This window comes from Genypterus blacodes, unplaced genomic scaffold (assembly GCF_046128005.1).
Source record: "Genypterus blacodes isolate CSIRO-AG114 ecotype Tasmania unplaced genomic scaffold, CSIRO-AGI_Gbla_v1 ptg000067l_1, whole genome shotgun sequence".
NCBI lineage: Eukaryota > Metazoa > Chordata > Actinopteri > Ophidiiformes > Ophidiidae > Genypterus > Genypterus blacodes.
In genome coordinates, this window is record NW_027466879.1 from 12,531,866 (window position 1) to 12,551,874 (window position 20,009).

At 43.6% G+C, this 20,009-nt stretch overlaps 1 protein-coding gene across 1 annotated transcript; it reads left to right on the forward strand.

Moving 5' to 3' along the window:
• The first annotated feature begins 803 nt into the window (after positions 1–803).
• On the forward strand, positions 804–19,404 carry tent4b (terminal nucleotidyltransferase 4B). The gene is made up of 12 exons (XM_076155629.1): positions 804–1,744; positions 10,928–11,051; positions 13,451–13,497; positions 14,249–14,369; positions 14,976–15,083; positions 15,204–15,332; positions 15,846–16,059; positions 16,175–16,301; positions 16,661–16,764; positions 16,961–17,178; positions 17,311–17,457; positions 17,570–19,404. Exons 1-12 carry the CDS (start codon positions 1,176–1,178, stop codon positions 17,726–17,728), a joined length of 2,067 nt encoding a protein of 688 aa, XP_076011744.1. The 5' UTR covers positions 804–1,175; the 3' UTR covers positions 17,729–19,404.
• The last annotated feature ends 605 nt before the right edge of the window (positions 19,405–20,009 follow it).

The following is a 20,009-nucleotide window of genomic DNA, read 5'->3' on the forward strand; positions in this document are numbered from 1 at the left end:
GTGGGAAAATAAAGGCTATATCCAGTGCCAAACTCACTGTAAGCACTTAACTATCCATCAAGTGTGTGTACACGTTGCCCAAACAACAGACAAAACACAACAAAAGACCTCTTTAAACTCATGCAGAATTGTTGAAGTACTACACACACTACTTCACATGACAGGTTTCACTTGAGTACACAATGTCCTTGTTTTTGAAGAGCCTGAACCTACTTATTCAATATGTTATCCCACCTTAAAAGTGGCATATTGCCTATAGAGGGCGCTATTCAGTCATTTTCAAAACTTCCTGTGCTGGAAATGAAACTACCAAAATACCATGAAATGAAAGGAAATAGACTTTACAAAGTTGCAAAGTGTTCAAGAATATTACAAACACGCGATTTTTACTGGCTCTTTTTAAAGGAAAATAAATAGTTACTTGAGTATAAATGTGTAAAAACGTAAAAGTATGAGCTAGACGAGAATCCAAATCTAATGTTGTAAAATAATAACATCAGCGTCCCGTTTAGATGCGGGTATGTGGTAAATCACTGACTGTTGTCGCTGGTGTGTACGATGTGTAAACATGAGACAGTCGGCGGTCCGTGAGAAAATCTAGGTACCATTAAAGACCCGCATAAGGGCACAAACAATGCTGGTAAACCGAATTTAGTATGTTATATGTCAGGTATACCATGTCCATTTCACTTCCATCAGATCAGACGCACAAATCAGATGCTGTTATGCAACTAAAAACATGTTGTATCTTACGTAACAACGCTTTTCTCCGCCCCGTTTCGCGCATGCGCAGTGGCACCGCTCGCTCCGCCATTGAGGAATCCCCGATCAGGAGGACAGGGTCAGAGGCACTTCGACAGGCAGCAGCGGCACGCGTTCTTCCTCTAGCCTTCAACTCTAACTTTGGCTCCTGCTCTCAGTTTTGACGCGGCGCTCACCTCCCGCTATCTCTACCCGTGGATACTCTTGGCACGTCACGTCTAGGTGGCATCGTTCCGAAAGCAACCATTTTTTCCTCCACCATCTACAAGTAACGGGCATTGAAATCGTCAGCTCACGGCAGCTGTGTCGAGGCTACAGGCTAGCTAACGTTAGCAAGGGATCGGGCTAGCTGCGCACGAGCTGAGCCTTGCTCGGTGGAGGGGCGGGGGGGCGCGTGCCTGCACTGGCGTTTGATGGATCCGAGAATCTCCTGGTTTCAACCAGAACAACGTGGACCCGCTAACAACCTGTGGATGCAAATTTGGGAGACGACACAGGGGCTCGGTTATTTGCATGTAAATAATAGCTACACCAGCGGTTCTTTGAGTACGCCGAGCCTGAAAGCGACGGTCAACGGGGCGTCAGGAGCCGTCCTCACCAGCAGAAACGGAGCTCGTGACTCCAATACCGGCACCGGGGAGAACAGGACCCGGGGGATGTCGACCTCAATGGGGGACAGTGTCATAGCGGAACAGAGAGACTTCATACCCCTGGATGCCAATAGTAACCGCAACAACCGAGCCGGTGGTAGGGGCGGTGTCGGGGGCGGGGGCCAGCAGCTGGGCAGCGGGGTCGCCGTGGTTTGGAGAGGGCTCACAGAAGCAGCCGGACAGCCCAACAAAAGGAAAAGGGAGAACAAGGCGAGCACTTTCGGCTACATCGCCAGTCTGTTGCACGGTGGCAGCGGCGCGGACACGGACGGCCTCGCTGGCTACACTGGCACGCCATGGAAAGTTAGGAACTACTCTGAAGGAATAGTGGGGTAAGTTGACAGACAGGCTGTTGAAGTCTGGCCTGCCTCACTCACAGGAAGCCAGCTGGTGGAGAGCATTTGGATTTGCTCCTTTTCAAGTCCTCATAAATCAATATTTGCTTAAGCTGGTGCTTTGATTTCCCCATACTGTATCCCGGGACTGGACAGTTTAAATACTTAAGGACGACCATCACAATCTATCATATTAACAAAGTATCTAGCTTATTGAAATGTCTCATAGTAAGGTGTAACAGCCCCACCCACACTTGCTCCTCCCCCACACACAATGTTGACAACATTCTGTGTAACTTTTACTAACCGAAGCGCAAATGTTTATCTGTTAGTGACCATTCAAACTTTCAATTTTACTATATCAGAACATCAATATAAATCAACCAGTTCAATATCAACACATTTTACTTTTCAGAGAACATCATAGTGCAGAATAAGTAACATGAAATCCCAGGCTAGTCACTCCACATTGAAGATTGTATTTGTCATTGGTCTCAAAACATGTTAGAACAGAGACATGACTAGATTACACATAAAATGCTCTGTGCACCTTGTGCTGTAGCTATACTGTATGCACATTGTGTTACAACTACATGCACCTGCAATGTCAACAGTACTATTGAAAGACATAGAAAGAAAAGAGATTGAGAAACATGCATAATAAAAATATAGCCCACTTCTACAAATACTTAAAGGGTGGTCAGTTAAACCTGTCCCATACCTAGCTGGACACTAGTGGTATCACAGATACAGAAAATAACTCATCTCAGTCTTAATCTAACAATATAATCAGACTTGTGTATTTTTGCAGTTTAAAATATCTCTGACAAAACCCCTGACATCAGGAAAGTGCAGTACTGAGTTCTCAAATTACTCTTTTACATGGAGAACTTGATAGTTAATTGAACAAAAGCAAAGTAGCTGTTGATGTATAAACTCACTGCAACTTAAAGTTAATCATTGTCATGGCAGGTAAAAGAGCCTATTTGTTAAAGCAGGAGCAAATACAAGGTCCTCAAAACAAGCAAAGACAAATAGGTAAACCTTTTATATGGAAAGTGTTAACATGCTGACCAGTTGCTGGATGGGATGTCATTGGAAAGGCAATAGAAATGAGTCCAGGATAAACTGAGGTGGACTTAACCTGAGGTGGACTTAACCTGTAACTCTGATGGAATTCACAGCAAGTGACCATAAATGATTAATTTAAAACTCACCAACTCACCAACCTAGACCTACATAGTCCTACTGAAGAACCAGGTTAAGCTGTGTCTGGACACCACATTGCAAATATGATCAAAATTAGGATAAGGTTTAAAACTGAGACACTATTATGAATGTAAATATTCTCCATAGTCATGTTTCAGTGTTGTACACACTCTTCAATAGAAGTAATAATAAAACATTACTTTATTATTCTGATAAATGAGTACTGTGCAGTGACCAACCAACAAAAAAAGAATCATGAGTTTTTTATAGAACTGATTACATGCGAACTCCTCCTTCTTGCTGGACATGTGTAGGCAAGCAGCACACCAGGCTACATACATAGCTCAGTCTCTGGTTGATTGTCATTTATAGTAAAAAGGAAAGCTGTGTTTGCATAAGGACATTCCATGGTGATTAGCTCTGCTAATACCAGAACCCAAACCTCAGAGCCTGGATCACAGTCACCACAGTTGTAGACTCTATATTTCCTCTCTTGGATAATTGACAATGTGACGTTATAACAAACTGATTTTACACAGTGGCTCAGAAGCTCACATATAATATATAGCCATTTAAATGTATGAGAAGCCTTTGGGAAAGTTAGTTTAACTCTTTTTTTAAAATCTCCATTTGTTACAACAAATGTATTTCTGCCTAATAGAGGCACTCTAGAGGGCTGTTGTATTAGACTGTACAGGTATACGCGTTTAAGTGGTATTATATTGTGTTCATGTATCAGCTGTATTGAAAAAGTAGTGGTGCCTTTGGTCATGTGAGTTTAATAATATATTTGAGTGTTTAGACATGTAGAGAAAAAGCAGTGGCTCAGTTCTTCCCATGGTGCTTACACATCTACCCATACATTATTCATACAGTACCCGGTGGTGCTGTAAACGGTCTAATAAGTTTGTGCCGTTACCTTGAGTCGTGCCAACGAAGACAAAGCAAAGCCGACAAGCCACTTGCTGTTGGTCAGCATCAGCCTTACAGTAACTGAGAGATAAAGTCAATCATAGCGTTACGTCCCTTGTCTCATCACACATGCGTCTTCTGTAGCGGCGGCAGAGTAACCTGTGCTGGTTTCATTGCGGTCGGGCCTAGTGTCAGCAGCTAGTTTCAGTGAGTTGTGAGGCAGAACATCACTCGCAGGCTAATGAAAAGCGTGGTTAATCGCTCACTGATGAGACGCGCTGGCTCCTGGGCTTTATTGCCATTTATTGCCGCTGTCCTTGGGAGATTTATTGCTCCCAGCACCAGTACAGGCATGGCACCTCTGTGACCGCAGCACCATTATTAGAACGGTGCTATACCCAGGCCGGCTGACCTGGCTTTGACGTCTCTGTGTCGCTCCCCCGCTTGCCGTCTACTGGTTTGACAGCGCAAACCTATAGAGTGACAAGGCCGCATGCTGATCCTGTGGTGTGTAACAGACACGCTTTGAACAGCACGTGTGGGCAGAGCTCCATAACTCAGCCTTCCCATGTGCAGCGAGGAATGTGTTGTTCTTCCTTTCCCTTTCCTGTCCAATGGAAACCCTTCCTCTCTGGTGCAGTCAGCAAGCCGTACGCAGCATTCTGGGTTCGTTTCAGTGCTTCTGTTTAGACTGTGGCCCTATAGCCTGTTTACAGAATGACTCGGCTCTCACTCTTTACTTTTGTCAGGCTCAATGCTGATAGTATAGCATTTCCTCAGTGCTAGTGGATGGATTACCACAAAATTAAAAATTCAGCTTTGGTACTTACACTAGCCAAAGTATCACCAAAGGAAGATAAATCAGTTGAAATACTAACATAACCTCAATATAAATAAAACAGAAAAAAGAAAAACCAAAATAAAGCAGAATCATTGTAGTTGTTTTTTATTTTTGGATAATTTTGTCTGTGGTTTAAGTTATGATGAGATGAAACCAAATTGTTCAATAGTGGTTCGATAAATGGTTCAATTGCACTTAAATAATTGAGAAGCATATGATTCTCTTAAAACTGTAAAATCTTCTGGTAGAATTATCTATCTCTGTATAACTACTATAGCTGTAACAAAGTTATGAAAACTTGCTTTGTGCATGCCAGCGATAATAAAGTTGTGAAACATAGATAAATGAAGACATTATCTTACAAAAACACATGTTTTATTGCTTTAAACTATGTCAAGCTTTACCTAACTCATTCAGAGTACATTGTGTTTGTTAACAGAAATTGGCATGTGTTTGCAGATGCTTTTACAGATACAAAGGCAGTAAATAGGTTACTTCCTAAAAGCTTAGACAAGCGACCAGGACGTATTGAGCACTATTCTTGACAGCCTGTGTTGTAACTGCGTAGAATGGTGTATAAACTGCAGAATTGGACGTTGTATTTTTCTTGTCTGGTCAGTGTTTCTACCATAATTACGCCGCTACAACTGCTCCTGTCTTGAACACAGGCTCTGTTGCGTCACTCAAGCATGTCCAAAACTGCCACTGGCCGTCAACTGTTTGGTCTACTGAGTAACCGGATCTTTTTGTCCCAGTGGCCAATACTTAGCACCTCAGATCAGTTCATTGATAAAACATTAATGAGTCTACCATCTGCAAGACACTGACACCTCTCCCTCTATTTGTGGTTGCCCTCCTTTTTCAAAAGCTGTATGTGATGCGACGTGTTTTCCTGCTGGCGACTCCGTCAAGCTGAAACAGTTCCTCGTTAGTGGGGTGATGCCATAGAGAGAGCGGTGTCGTATAACACGCAATGCCCTCTTCTGTTCCAAAGGTTAGCAAGGCCCCGAATTTCCAGCCCCTGCAAGAAAAAGGTGTGTTTTGATCAGAGGAATTGCCCCGGTCGACACGTTTAAGGCTCGATCAGAAGACATAATGCATTAATCCAAACACGCAGTTGCCATTTTGTCTGTCCTTTGGCAGGTACAGAGTCACAAAGTGAATACATTTGGCGTAGCAGTTATTGGACTTAATTGCTTTGTCCATACATGAATCCATTTTCATTTTATGAAGGCGATAATTATATTTTAATATGTCATCAATACTCTGACAACTTAATGTTTATTACAGACCTTCGTGTTCATTATCTCTATGTGGCTTGTGCTGGATATGGCTTTGCTAAAGTGAGTAAATATGATTTGTTCTAGTGTCACTTAAAGGGAGAAGATAACTCAGCCTTTCTTCACAACTTGCTCAGTGTTGTATTTGTCATCAATTTGCTTTGCTGACATTGGAGGCTATAAGGGGAAAAACAAGAAGCCCGAGTGACTAAATCACGGCATCTCCACGGCTCCCACAGACCCAACATGGAGTTGCAGGTTTGAGGGATTGTAAATCAGCTCTCGGCACTCCCCTCTATCCTTGCATCTCAACTTAACAGATGGCTCTCGTTCACATGAAGGCTTTTCAGCGCCACACCCAATTTCTCTCCCTCTCGCCTGCTCGCTCGCTCGCTCGCTCCGTCTCTCTCTCCCTCCCCCTCCCTCCCCATATTTCTCTTTCCCCATGTACTTATTCCAATCTTTTCGTTTTCTTATCTGTACACCTGTCGTAGTGAGACTGTCTCTCTGCACCAGCGGACTTCTGCCTCTGTGAACTCAATTCAGTCTTCAATACTTTTTTGGTATTTGACCGTCACAAAATGCTCTTCTGCCTGTTTCGTCGTTCTCTGTTCCGTTGGCGTCCTCGTTTCTTTTCCTAATTTCATGGAGCCTAGAGTGAGATTGTGAGACTTGTTGTACATTCACAGTTTAGCTGTTAATGCGGCAGCGTACGTTGGAGTCGATTCAACAGCTGCTTAAACTCCCTAACACACTACCTCCTTTCCAGCTCCTTTCCAACTGTCAAGGAGGTGGAGAAAACCCATTTCCTGCTGGCCAATTCAGGGGGTGGAGTGCCAGACAAAATTCTCTGCCTCTCCACCAGGCACGCCTGCTCGGTGCAGCGATTGGCCTCTTGGGTCATTTGGGACATTTAGGTTGGGCTAAACGTCTCTCCTAAGCTTTCTGTTTTCTTCCACTGACTGTGTCTGCGCTCTACGCAAGTCGAACTGTGCCCCATTGTATTCTCCTTTTATAATCATTTAGAGACGACAAAAAGAGAAATCACAGAATCCCTGTGAAGAATCCCTTCCGTGTGCTGTTTGACATGTTTATACGATAAAGTGGCATCAAGATTACTAAAACACACACACACACGTCCTCCCAGCCACATTACGGAGGGCGGTTCTCTCCTCCCTCTAGTGTAGGCATTCTTAAAAGCTATAAACACATTGGGCTGTGTCGCATGAAGCTCGCTGCAGCCTGGACAACCCAGCGACCAACAGAAAGTGTGGGAGCCAAAGTGGCCCGACAAGATTTTAAATGACACTTGCTTGAATGAACTTGTCAGAGAGGTTTAAGAAAATAAATTCAAGAGCTAAGGACAGCCAGCGTTTTCCCCCATCGCCACCTGGGAACCTGTTCCACCAGATTATGTAACATTGTTATGATACTGGCACGTTGGATGATCTGATAAGCGGTGCCAAGGGTCCATGTGCTCTCCAGGCAAGCCCAGGGCTGAAATGTAATCTGATCCAGTAAGGTGGGGCATTGGATGTGATTTCTGTGGCTGCTCCAATCACGTGAGGTGACACCTCCCACCCCCCCAGGCCGTCCTCCGCCCTCTCCCTGTTTTCTCCCAATTTGAGTAGAGATCAGCACCAACCTGTTTCTGGTGAAATGAAACCAAGAAGTGCTGCTGTTGTGGAATGAAATCAGCACAGCCCAGGGATTTCAGCTCTTATGAAAATGTGTTTTAGCTTATTACATTGCACAGTAAGTTCCCCATTCATTAGATTTGATGTAGAATAGCAAGAAGGAAATATGGTTGAATACAAAAGTATAGATTTACAAAAGCCCACCATTAAATCAAAAAATGTGGAAAAACCAACACAGCAAGGAAAACTAACTTGATAACCTCTGGAAGAATGAAATATAAAGGCAACCTTTTTAAAGCTTTCATTTATGCAAGTCTGAAACTGCTCACAGGCCACTGAAGACCAAGAGACTCGCATTTACAGGACCTGCACAGTCCTTCTGTTCAACTATAAGGCATTAAATCCACTTAAATTGTAGTGAGAGGTTTCAATTACTGTGGTGTCTTAGTGATTCACAGTAGCGCTATTAAGAGCTGCATTCTGCAATCCGAAACTCATGTTGTAGTCGCAATAGATTGTAGCTGCTAAGTTTCATTTATCCTTAAATGAAACCTAATGCGTGCTTGGTGAGGGTTGCAGTTTCCCAGATTTCAGAGTGAAGAGCTTAGTTAGAGCTGTCGCCGGCTTTCTCTTTCTGTCTTTGTCTTTTGCAAAGCGGCAATAAGAAGTGCAAACTCAATTTATTCATCTTTTTGCAAATAAAAACATCACCCTCTCAGTATCTGCTATTGTCTCTTCACATTTCACACCGTAATAAACCCATCAGGTGTCTGTGTGTGAGGGGTGTAACTGGTGTCTGTGTTGTCTAATGCAGTGCAGGGAGCCTATGTGGTCGTGGACCGTAGAGGGGAAAAGTGGGTTTTATGCTGCAGGATTGGTTTGCACAGCAGATTCCCACTACTGTGAATCAAGCCTCACACCTCTGGTGGTAGTGTGAATCCAACCAGTGTGTCCTGATCCGAGCACATTCTTACTCACAGGGATTCAGCCTCACCCCAGAAGCTGTTTACTGAAGGCGGAAACAACTTGTAACTTTGATAAACAACTAACATTCAAGCCGCCAGAAGTGTGAACCTCGACAACTTGATATTTGTCATGGCACAGTCGTATCAATAGATGATAAATGGCGGTATTAAATGATATCCTGTTTTAATGTTGCCACATGCAATGGTGAACTCTCAACCTGCTAGGGCCTTTTAGCAAACAGAGCAGTTATCAACAGGCCTGCAGCTGTACTGTGGTAAACAATGTGGTGATTATACTGTCTAACCACACAATTCAGATCTGTCGCTTGTTAAATACATTGTGGGCTCTCAACCTTACAAAACATGATCTTTTTTTTTGATTTGTTTTCTGCAAATAACATTGTGGTTATCTGCCAAAGCTGCTTGTGGGTTAACAAACCAGTATTTGACAAGAAGTGCATTTATTTGTGATTATCTGCAAATCCTACACTTATACATATAGCTTATTTCATATAGTGTAAATAAACTCTGTTGGTGCAGGTTTAGCTGTGGAGTGACTGAAGCCTTTGTCCACTGGCTTCTGTTGTGAATGTCTGAATGGTTGCTAGTGAATATGATGGATGTCTGTCATGTATGTGAATGTGTGATGTATATTGCAGGGTGAGTGCAGTCATTTCATTATCTACATTGAAGCAGTGTGGCTCTAATGAGATCATAGCTCTAGCTGGAGAAATTGAATAATATACTGTGAACAGAGCACGATGAAATTGATATACTTGGTGGAAGGAAAATACAGGAGACTTGTGGAGCATGGACACGTTTCCCTTCATTCAAACATTAAGACACTCATTGGGGAATTGGTAACATAAATGCACTTGAAGAAGGGCAGTGTTATGCTGCTGTTTGGTCCTCTGCATTTTAGTGCACTCAGGAGAGGCAAAGCGCAGTGTCTCTGTTGTCTGTCCAAATATTCTCAGAAGATATGTGTTCTGAAGTGTCTTAAATGTCAAGAGCCAAAACTGAGCCAATACCAGCGAGTGCTTATCCATGCATGGTCTTTTTCAACACAGTTTGACATTTACACACGCATACCTGTGGGCTTCCAGTTATAGGCAGTAGGTTTTCTATTGTTGGCCACTGCAGTATGGCTGCAGTTTATGTTTAGGGGTTTCTTTGGTCAAGGTTAAAGGAATATCATCTGCATAGAGAGAAGGGTGTGTGTTGTAGGTGTCGCTCCTATCTGACCATTGGAACAGCCACATTGCAGTTCTTTGTGAATTATTTTCTCTCTGTTTTAAGTCTACTATTGTCAAGTGCAACATTTTATCAAAAAGCGCTCAAAGGATCTGTCCTTTTTCCCCTGCTTTCCAACAAAATTGGAAACTCATACTGTGACATCCCGAGTGTACGTGCACGTTTGTGGAATTATTTGCACAGCGGCAGGCTCGTCTCAATATCAATGTCCACGTACACAGAGCTTATCGACAAAGGGTCAGCAAGTGTAGGCAGTATGACCCCACTCCCCCTCTGCTGAGTCTGTCCTCACAGGATGCAAGGGCTTCAGTGACATGACGTGGGATAGGATCATTTATCTTGGCGATGATGACGGTGTCCAGGTCTCAAATGGATCCCATTAAGGGCATGACATGTATCAGTTGTTTCTAGTTATTCTAATCAGTTATTCATCCCAATGTTTTTGCAGGTAGGCATGGATTTACATGCGCTTCAACAGGAGAGCTGATACTGGATCTATTCAGGGAGCTCACCCACTGCTTGAGACACCTCCACGCTTATAGAAACTTCTGTTTGTGAAGGGACGGTTGACGTTTTTTGGCGACACCCTGTTTCGCATTGAGACGGTTACATAAATTCCTGTCGAGGACATGACGAGTACAATCTGTCTTCAGCTGCCGGCCACAGGCATTGCCTTACGCTGTCACACCTTCATCTCAGTACTGGAGGGGAAAGTAGAGGTTGCGCCGCCCTTTTTTCCCATTTCTGTCCCTTTTTACTCAATTATTTTGGACATCTGTTCTGTTCTCTGGGTCTGTAGCTGAGGCTGAGTCGGTGTTATTCCCCTTGCGTGTATCGGGCCACAAATCAGCTGCTTGCCTCCTCTCCTGACACAACTTGTCTAGGTGTGTCTGTATTTGGAGGTGTAGTCCATTTCTCAAGTCGCAATCCATTGTTTCATAGGTGGAATGATGGAATTCCATCTAACGCACTCACATTATACTTCCTCTGTGGCGTGTTGTTGACTTTTCTCTTTGTAGCGTGTCTCTGTAATGGTATTCCTCCACATTCCTCACAACGCTGTGTTTGTTGTTCTTGTGCAGGCTGCATGAGGAGATCAACGACTTCTACGAGTATATCTCCCCACGGCCGGAGGAGGAGAAGATGAGGCTGGAAGTGGTGGACAGGATCAAGGACGTCATCCACGACCTGTGGCCCAGTGCGGAGGTACACTTAATCACTCACTAAGGTCCAAAGAGTGCTAGAATGCTGGAATATCAACTTGCATTTCAAAAGTACTAACTTTAAGGTCAACTTACTAGCATGCTCCTATAGTGTAACAGATATGTAATGATATGATATCTTGTCCTTTTAATAATCCTTTCACCATAGACATTTCTTTACACCTTTTGTATCTTTGGTAAGTAGATGATTCTGGTTAGAGTACCAGGAAGAAAGTGAAGTTTAGGCTAAGCTACTATCTTTGGTCCTTGTGTCTGGGCTGAAGGGAAAGCCTGTCCCGGCAGTTCCACAGCAGCCTCACCCACACTGCAGACTGTCTGAAATTCCTGCGAAAGAGCTAAAATGTGACATTTTTCGACACTTTCCTTGTTCCCTGTAGCAGGGCGTGACACATTTCTCTATGTTGTGCTGATAATCAGGATGAGATTTGCCTCCAGCTGGATGTTTGCGTTTCTTGGCTGAAGTAAAATCAAAGATGCTATAAGTTGCACCAGCTCATTCAAAGACCACCGGATTAGTAGAATAGTAAAGCAGAATTTTGGATTACTCTGAACACAAATGGCTGTGTCCCAATACCTAGTAGGCTCCCGACATAGACAGCATTTTAAGTCATCGTATAAACAAAGACTGTCCCGTTTGGTAGACGCCTCAAATACGCCGTCTACTAAGACACCTTCTTTTGACACGTTATCCCGAATCCCACAGCTGTTCTTGGCAAGCCCCGCCCTTCAAGTGTTAAGATTGGTCAGACATTGGTAATGCAAGAGTGTTGATCCCATCCCGTCTCAGCAATATTCATCCTAACCTAAAGTTATTAAGGTTTGAAGTTAAGGTCAACACTGGGCGCCCGGGCAATCGTAGTGCTTGAATGCTACGCTGGGCAATGGGGGTTTTGTGCATCTGTCCTGCTAGTTACCAAAGCAATAAACATGAAGAAACCATTATTCAAGGTATGTTTCGATACATGTAAAATCAATCTATCCAGGTTTAAGGAGTTAACTTCCATTAGCTAATAGATAAAAATGATTTAATTAATGTAGTGTTTCAAGATCATAATATTCATAATAAAGTTATGAAAGTGTTGAACTACAGTATCAAAACAAAGCTGTTTGCCAAAGTGGCTACGTGGGAGGGGTAGGGATGGTTGATGATGTAATCGCTATCCAATTAGTGTGTCGCATTAGGCTGCCTAACGCCTGATGCTGTCTAGGCACCCGTCTATGTAGCTAGCTCACTAGCTCACTGGGACACAGCCAATGACGGATACTTTCAGAATGGCTCAGCATAGTGTGAGCAGGAAAACCTGCTCATTATGCTGTCAGAAATGTAAACCACTCTATTCTCCCAGTTAATATAAAAGCCAGCTGATGTCTGTGAGCTCCAGCTTTTGCACAATGCATCCCCTTGTTCTCTGTTATCTCCTGGCCGCATGCTGCTCTGCTTAGGCATTGTAATCAGCACCACGGCGTGTATTCTTATACCCACTGAGACCACTAATACAGAGCTGTGTGTCTGCGCCGCGCTTAGCAACGCTTAAATTAAGGAGCACTGTACTGCCCCATTCTGCTCCGATTTTGCTCCTTTTTCCGGAGAGGCACTGTTTTGACTTGTTGAACGTTAATACATCAGCGCACACCAGACGAGAGTCAGACTGCTCCTACGCAGAAGGTTGAACTCTCCAGTCTTATCTATGGCTGCTTGTTTTGGCCAGTTTTAGCCAAATCACAGGGCCTGAAAGCCTCTCTGACTCGCCTCATCCTGGCATTTAAAGCTTCTCTCAAGATCTTTGTCCCGCGCTGGATACGGCCAACCGCTTTTTTCCCAAGATGTGACAAAACCCGTCTAAACTTTGTGACCTGTTGTAGTTGCTTCACTCTTTCAGCACGGTTCTCAGGGCTCACTTTGTTCATTCACAAACCTGTGCCCTGGTTTACAGCCCAGTCACATGCAGGGGGCTAAGCTGCTTGTAAGCGTTACTACTGCTGCTTGAGTTCGGGATATAGAGGGGAGGTTTAAGAGAATAATGGAAGGTTTAAGGCTTAAGTCTATTTCTGTTCGGAGACCAAATTGTGCCCTGCTTAATGAGAGGTAAAATGTAGCAGGCTGTTGTAAACTCTTAATCGCCCTTATCGGATAAATCAGAGATCAGTCGTTACAGGCACTGTTTTCTTTGCAGCGCCAGGCTTGAGTCTACAATAGCAAGTGTCTTTATTTATTCACAGTGAAACACAGAATCTCCATAATGTTCCGCGAGCGCTGAGGCGAGTTGACACGTCACTGTTTCCCACAGGTTGAGGAGTTTTCACTGATATCGTTGCATCATCGCTGAATTGTCGCGTGTCTTTTTTCACGGTCGCGTCTGTGTGTGTGTGTTATCTCTTTAGGTCCAAGTGTTCGGAAGTTTCAGCACTGGTCTTTATCTGCCAACAAGGTGAGCCTTTGGTTTTCTAACTCGCTGTAATTTTTGTTATCTTAACCCAGCTGTGCTTATGAAGTAGTCTCTTATCAAAAAAAAGTGCTTAGTGATTTATTATGAGCCTTTGTTTTGAGGATAAAGGGGTCGACTAGTTCTGCAGCAAGTGATCCTGCGTCTTTCCTTCATTTAACTTTTTAGAGACCTTGAACCGTTAAACAACCACCCACGTGCACAAAGAAACACACTCTGCCTACGCACACCAAATAACTGGGAGCGCCCCACCTCACACTCACACACACATGCATGTCACATGGGTTTGTGGACTCTAGTCACCATGCTGAGCACTGTAATAGGACTACGCTGTGTGTGTGCAGCCATGTGCACGTACGCTAGTGTGAGCTGTTACTACACGTCTCTGTACACATGTATCTGTATGCGCATACTTGAACAGTATCTGTCTCGCCTGTAGTTTGCGGCTGTGGTTTGTTCCAGTTGATCTAGTGTACATTAAACACAAGGCAGAGGAGGCTGCACATTCCATATCCACAAGGGGGAAGCAGAGTCCTGGGTATATTTAGAAATGGCTCAATAATCTGTTATTATATATGATGGTACGCTTTTAAATCAACAAGAAGGATGGAATATGTGATTTGAGAAATATGTGTATCAAAATACGAACGCCTCAGATGGTCTCAGTTGTTTGTCTGTGCGTTTGTGTGTGCTGTGTGTGACTCATGCTGTGGCCGTCCCGTCTTCTCCACTCCAGTGACATTGACCTGGTAGTTTTTGGAAAGTGGGAGACGCTCCCACTCTGGACTCTGGAGGAGGCTCTCCGCAAGAGGAACGTCGCCGACGAGAACTCTATCAAAGTTTTGGACAAGGCCACGGTATGTGATTTGATTTTTTTTGCGAAACGAGATGTACCTTTCTTCAAGGCGACGTTTGAAGCTCCTGCATTTGTGTCACTGTTGCGCCTTGTAAATCCCGCAGCAAAGACGTTGCCAAATTTGGCAGATGAGGTGATTAATCATCATCGTGTCTGCCAAACATTTGTGCAGTCATTTATCAGTATGCAGTCAACAGCCATATTTAGATCTGTGACATTAACTAGTCAGTTTGCTGGACAATAAATCACAATAAAGCAAGGAAAGGTGACAGCTCCATGCCGTCTAAATAGCGCACATGCCACTTCTCTGTTCCTGCGCTTAGAAGAAGCTCTGCACCAGGTTCCTGTTGCATTCCTGCACACGTTTGAACCAATCACAAACTGTTTACAAGAAGACATTTCACTCTGAACCTTTTTTGGATTTTGAATCATTTTGAATTGGCACCTCATCATTCATCGAGGAATTTGTTTAAAGCATCAGATCTGTACCGCAAATGTGGATGTGTGTGTTTGCATGTTTTATGGCCCAACTGCAGTAAAATACAGGCACAGAGTTCTTTGAGGATCAGCGTCTACAACTCTCTCTCTCTATCTTATGTGTCCCCAGGTTCCCATCATCAAACTGACAGACTCTTTCACCGAGGTCAAAGTTGACATCAGCTTCAACGTGAAGAGCGGCGTAAAAGCTGCCCGACTCATCAAGGAATTCAAAGAGGTACGCAGGGTGCAGTTTTACGAGGATATCACACTTTCTTAAATTAACTCATCCAATGTCAAATTTATTCCTCACCATGCCCTGGCTCTGTGTGTGTCTCTGTGTGTGTGTGTCCTGTAGAAATACCCTGTGCTGCCTTACCTGGTCTTGGTGCTAAAGCAGTTCCTGCTGCAGAGGGACCTCAATGAGGTTTTCACCGGCGGGATTGGCTCCTACAGTCTCTTCCTGATGGCTGTCAGCTTCTTGCAGGTGTGTTGCACTCTGTCATTACAGCCATGTAGCAGTAGGATCAGAGATACTGGATGTTAATGTCTTCAGGCACTTAATGGTCAAACTCAACCAATGCATACCTATAGACCACCGCTCCGCCCAACAAACAAACAGTGCAGATTTTGTACTTTACTCTGTCTTGTCTTTCTAAGGAATGAGTTAAGCTCTTACACCTGATTTATATATTTTGGCGTTGACCACAGTTTGCGCTGACAGCTTTGTTTTAAGAACTCCCCTCCAGGTTAATTCCTGTAATCGAAATGCAACACTGCAAACTTGTACATCACAGAGCTCAAACGAGATAAGGGAATGCCATCCAATCCATACGTTCTGCTGTAGTCTGTAAAGAGTGAAATGTATGTGCTGTGAACAACATTCTCCTCTACCAGCTACAAAATCTGGAGCGCCTCTGCATAGACTGACCTATTAAACACGGTGAAATTCCCCCAGAACATTTGGACTCGTATCCACTTGCAATGTGTATTTTTCCAGCTCCACTACAGAGAGGATGTATGCAGTCCCAACATCAACATCGGCGTTCTGCTTATTGAATTCTTTGAACTCTACGGCCGCCACTTCAACTACCTGAAAACCGGTATCAGGATAAAAGACGGAGGTTGCTACGTTGCCAAAGACGAGGTTCAGAAGAACATGATGGACGGCTACAGGCCCTCCATGTTATACATCGAGGACCCACTACAGCCAGGTACACAAAGTTGACACACAAGCTAAGCGTTAGATGGGAACTGAATGAATTGCTGCTGGTGCGATTCCTTTGAGGTCCAGGTCCTTGAGCTGATTTATCCTATTGTGTTCAACAGACAACGATGTGGGTCGAAGTTCATACGGTGCCATGCAGGTGAAGCAGGCGTTTGACTACGCCTATGTGGTGCTCAGCCACGCCGTGTCACCCATCGCCAAGTTCTATCCTAATAACGAGACTGAGAGGTAAGAAGCTCTGTGCATTCTGGGTAAAAATGTCATTGCCTTAAAACAGATGTGTATTGTTCTCAAAAGAGTTGATGATGCACTTAATGGGAACAAGGATTTGTCCACCAGCATCACAGTGATAATACAAATGCAGAGGCTGTAAAATATTTCTGCCATCTAGTGGTCAGTTTATGTACTTTTTGTCATTTAGTGCAATGGAATTCTCAATGTTTAAACTCAACCATTGCCTAATTGATGAGATCATCCCTATCATACAATTGTCTTGCATAATCAATAATTATTCAAACAATTAAATCAACAATTACATCGTCATTATCGTTATTAACAAGTGTACTTCTTTCCATGTGGAATCCCAGTATACTCGGCCGAATAATCCGGGTGACCCATGAGGTGGACGAATACAGAGAATGGATCAGGAAACACTGGGGGAGCCAGTCTCAGAATGATCTGCCACTCAACAGTATGTTCTGCTTCTTATGGGGCTTTGGCTACTTTTTGTAAAATGACAGTCCCTGTTCTCTATGCTGTCTTGTCAAGCCTTGCCGCCATTCATACTGTTATCAGTTCAGCTACAGGTTTTTAAAGCCACAGATACCGATTTCTTTGTTGATGCAAGCGTTCCCTTTTCCGTGAACATCCTCTCTCCTCGTTCATAGGAAACGACGTCACACTGTTGGTGGAGTCACAACAGCTCGACGAACGCAACAACAACGTTCCAGACGACGACGACGACGTTGTGGTGTTACCGTCGGATCCCCACAGCAAAACCTCCTCCAACTCTTCCTCGCCATCCCCTTCTCTGCGCTCCTCACCTTCCTCATCTCCACTGTCGCCTTCCTCACCATCTTCCTCCACGTCCAGCTCCAGCGAAGCGGTCAGTCCTGCAGCCACACATAAACAAAGGCACATACACATAGCCTTCAAATAATGCAGTCATGAATACAATCCATACCCATAGAAATTGGATGTTGTTGTTCATTTGGGCCTGGCACTGTGTTTTCCGCAGGACTCTGACGGCACCCCGTGTAAGACAGCCAAGCAGCAGTCTGGCCGGGGCTCCAGCACTCACAGAGAAACATCTGCTGTGGTCACAAATCACCGAACACAGAACCACACTACCAGCACTCCACCCGCAAGCAACAAGGGAGGCAAGGTACGCCCAGCTCACCCCAGCCAGCTGCCCCGCTTCTACTGCGCTCCTCACGTTGAGGGTTCAAAGGTAAAACATGGAGGTTGACTCATCTGTCTGTCTTTTCACTCCACAGGCGGCAAGGACACCACGTGCCCATCAGAAGAGCAGCCATCAAGGGCAGCAGACTTCAGCCAGCAACAAGAGTCACCAGAGCAACAAACCACACCACCAAGGCAACGGCAAGAAGAGGAAAAATCAGCGGGACTCCACACAGGAAGACCTTTGCAGATAGGGTCGACCTCGCCGACCCCCGTCCTTGCTACTGACTGTCCCACATCTGCTGCCAGACTCCAGCCTTGGGAGGTTGTTAGTAGCATAAAACATTTGTCTGTCTTCTCTCAAGTTTTTTTGGGGGTGGCAAGCAACCTTTTATAGGAGAAAATGAACAAAAAAATATTAATATAGGAACTGGGGTTTGATTTCTTGGACCTGGACTGAAACATGAAGGATGCTTGTTTGCTTCCCCAACTGCTCCTTTTACGGAGCAATTTTTCCACAGCCAGCGTCGACAAATTACGCCTCTTGCGCCCTCCTGGCACGCAGGAACAGACAGGTTGGCTGCCTGGAATCTACTCTGGAGCAATACCTGGAACTGCTGGCTGTTCTTTTCACTAAGGAAACTGTTTGAAAGTTTTAACAAAAAAGCAAAAAAAAGAAGAAAAAAGGCAAATGACAAAAAATGTTATGTTGAACAACAGATGGAACGTGTACACAGATTTTTCTAAAATGACGAGCTACAAATGCAATCCATAGAGGTGGGACGTAACTTATGCATGAAATTTCTTTTTGTTGGTTGGTGATCTGTTTTTGTTATGTCTAAACAGGTTATACAAAGATTTTTACAAAACAGAACATTAACCAAAAACTGTAAAAAAAAAATATATATACAAAAAGAAAATTGTTTCATATTACCTTTTTACAAGATATACCAATTCAAGAAATGTAGACATGCACATTTTGTGCCCCCAGCGTTTTGGCCAATAGCCAATAGCCGGTTTGGGTTCCATTGCCAACATGAATCATCAGCATCTACTTGTTACTCCTGGTTGCTCTCTCTTGTGTTACCGTGGTAGCATTTAGCCTTTAGTGAGCTAATGCTCGCACACAGGCCTATAGATGACTGGAAGGAGCCTGAGCTCTCACCCAGCTCAATAGCACAGCCACACCAGTGTAGAGGCTTTAAGACTACAGGTTTAAATTAGTAAGGGGTGAGAATGGTTTTATTGAAAATCCTACACTTGAAAATAATGTTAACAATACATCTGTGGGTGATAATCTCTTGCTTTGGTAATTTACCTGCTATAAAAATCATTTGTATTTGTTAAATGTATTTATTTTTTTATTAATTATATGAACATAGTATGGATAAATGTATTAACATTAGAGACAAGATGGTTTATTCCTATATTTGAAATAGGATGGTTGGAGGTATTGGGGGAGGGAGAGTACAGGTACATCAGACGGGAAATACCACCTTTCTTCTTCACTTGTTTTTTTTGTTTTTTTTCAATGACCGTTGAGTGACCAAGTTACTTTGAAACGTTTAAGAGACCATTTTACAAGTTCTGTGGTGATTTTTTTTTTTGTTTTAATATGTGGCTGGTCTACTTTAAAAGGGAGTTTTCTTTTACTGTTTGGCAACAAATATGTCGATCCCAATAATGTTGCAGTACTACAAGCAACCTGTAAATGGAGCCATGGCTCTAGTCTGAGTCTTGTATATGGATTTGGATGGTTTCTCTCTACATTTTTGTGATTGAATGAGAATGTCACTATTCAAAGTGAGTGAGCCGCTCTACATAGGAAACCTGTTGGACTGAGTGCTTGCTTGATGGAGTAAAACACCAAAGCACACCACAACCACTTCTATTCTCTTCCAAATCACCCACAGTAAAACAAAACAAACTACTCTGTGTGGACTTTGTGTAGTTTCTTGATCATGTGAATGCTGTGCTGTCCTTGCTTTCAGTCTGTAGTGAACCAGGACGACCGCCCTTCCAGTTTGTCTTTGGTCCTGCTGGAGGTCATCCAGTGCTGTGGCCTAGTTTCATGCTGCACACTCAACAGATTTGGAGGATGTAGTGTACTCATACTCATACGTGGGGGGGGGGGGGGGGGGAATGTAAATTGTCCACAGTGAGGGGACTTGATAATGAGGGGATTATACAATATCTCCAAAAATAATGTATTTAAAATATGTAATTAAAGTACATAATGGTGCAGTATGTTCCTTTAATGCATAGTACCTACAAAATAAGCATATGGTAAAGATAATAATGTACTGTAGTATAGAATATACAGTGTTCTGCTCATGTGTTGTGTGGCAGGACAAATTTACTGCAAGCTAATTGCAAAACCGGAACTAAGCCAGAGCTGTAGCTTAGACTTTACAATCCTCCACCATCAAGAAGGTGAGAGGGGGGAGGGGCTTCAACTTTCAAAATATCTCAACTCTTCTCTTCCTCTAAGATCAATACATTTTGGAAGGTATTTTAATTTCACTTTTTACTTAA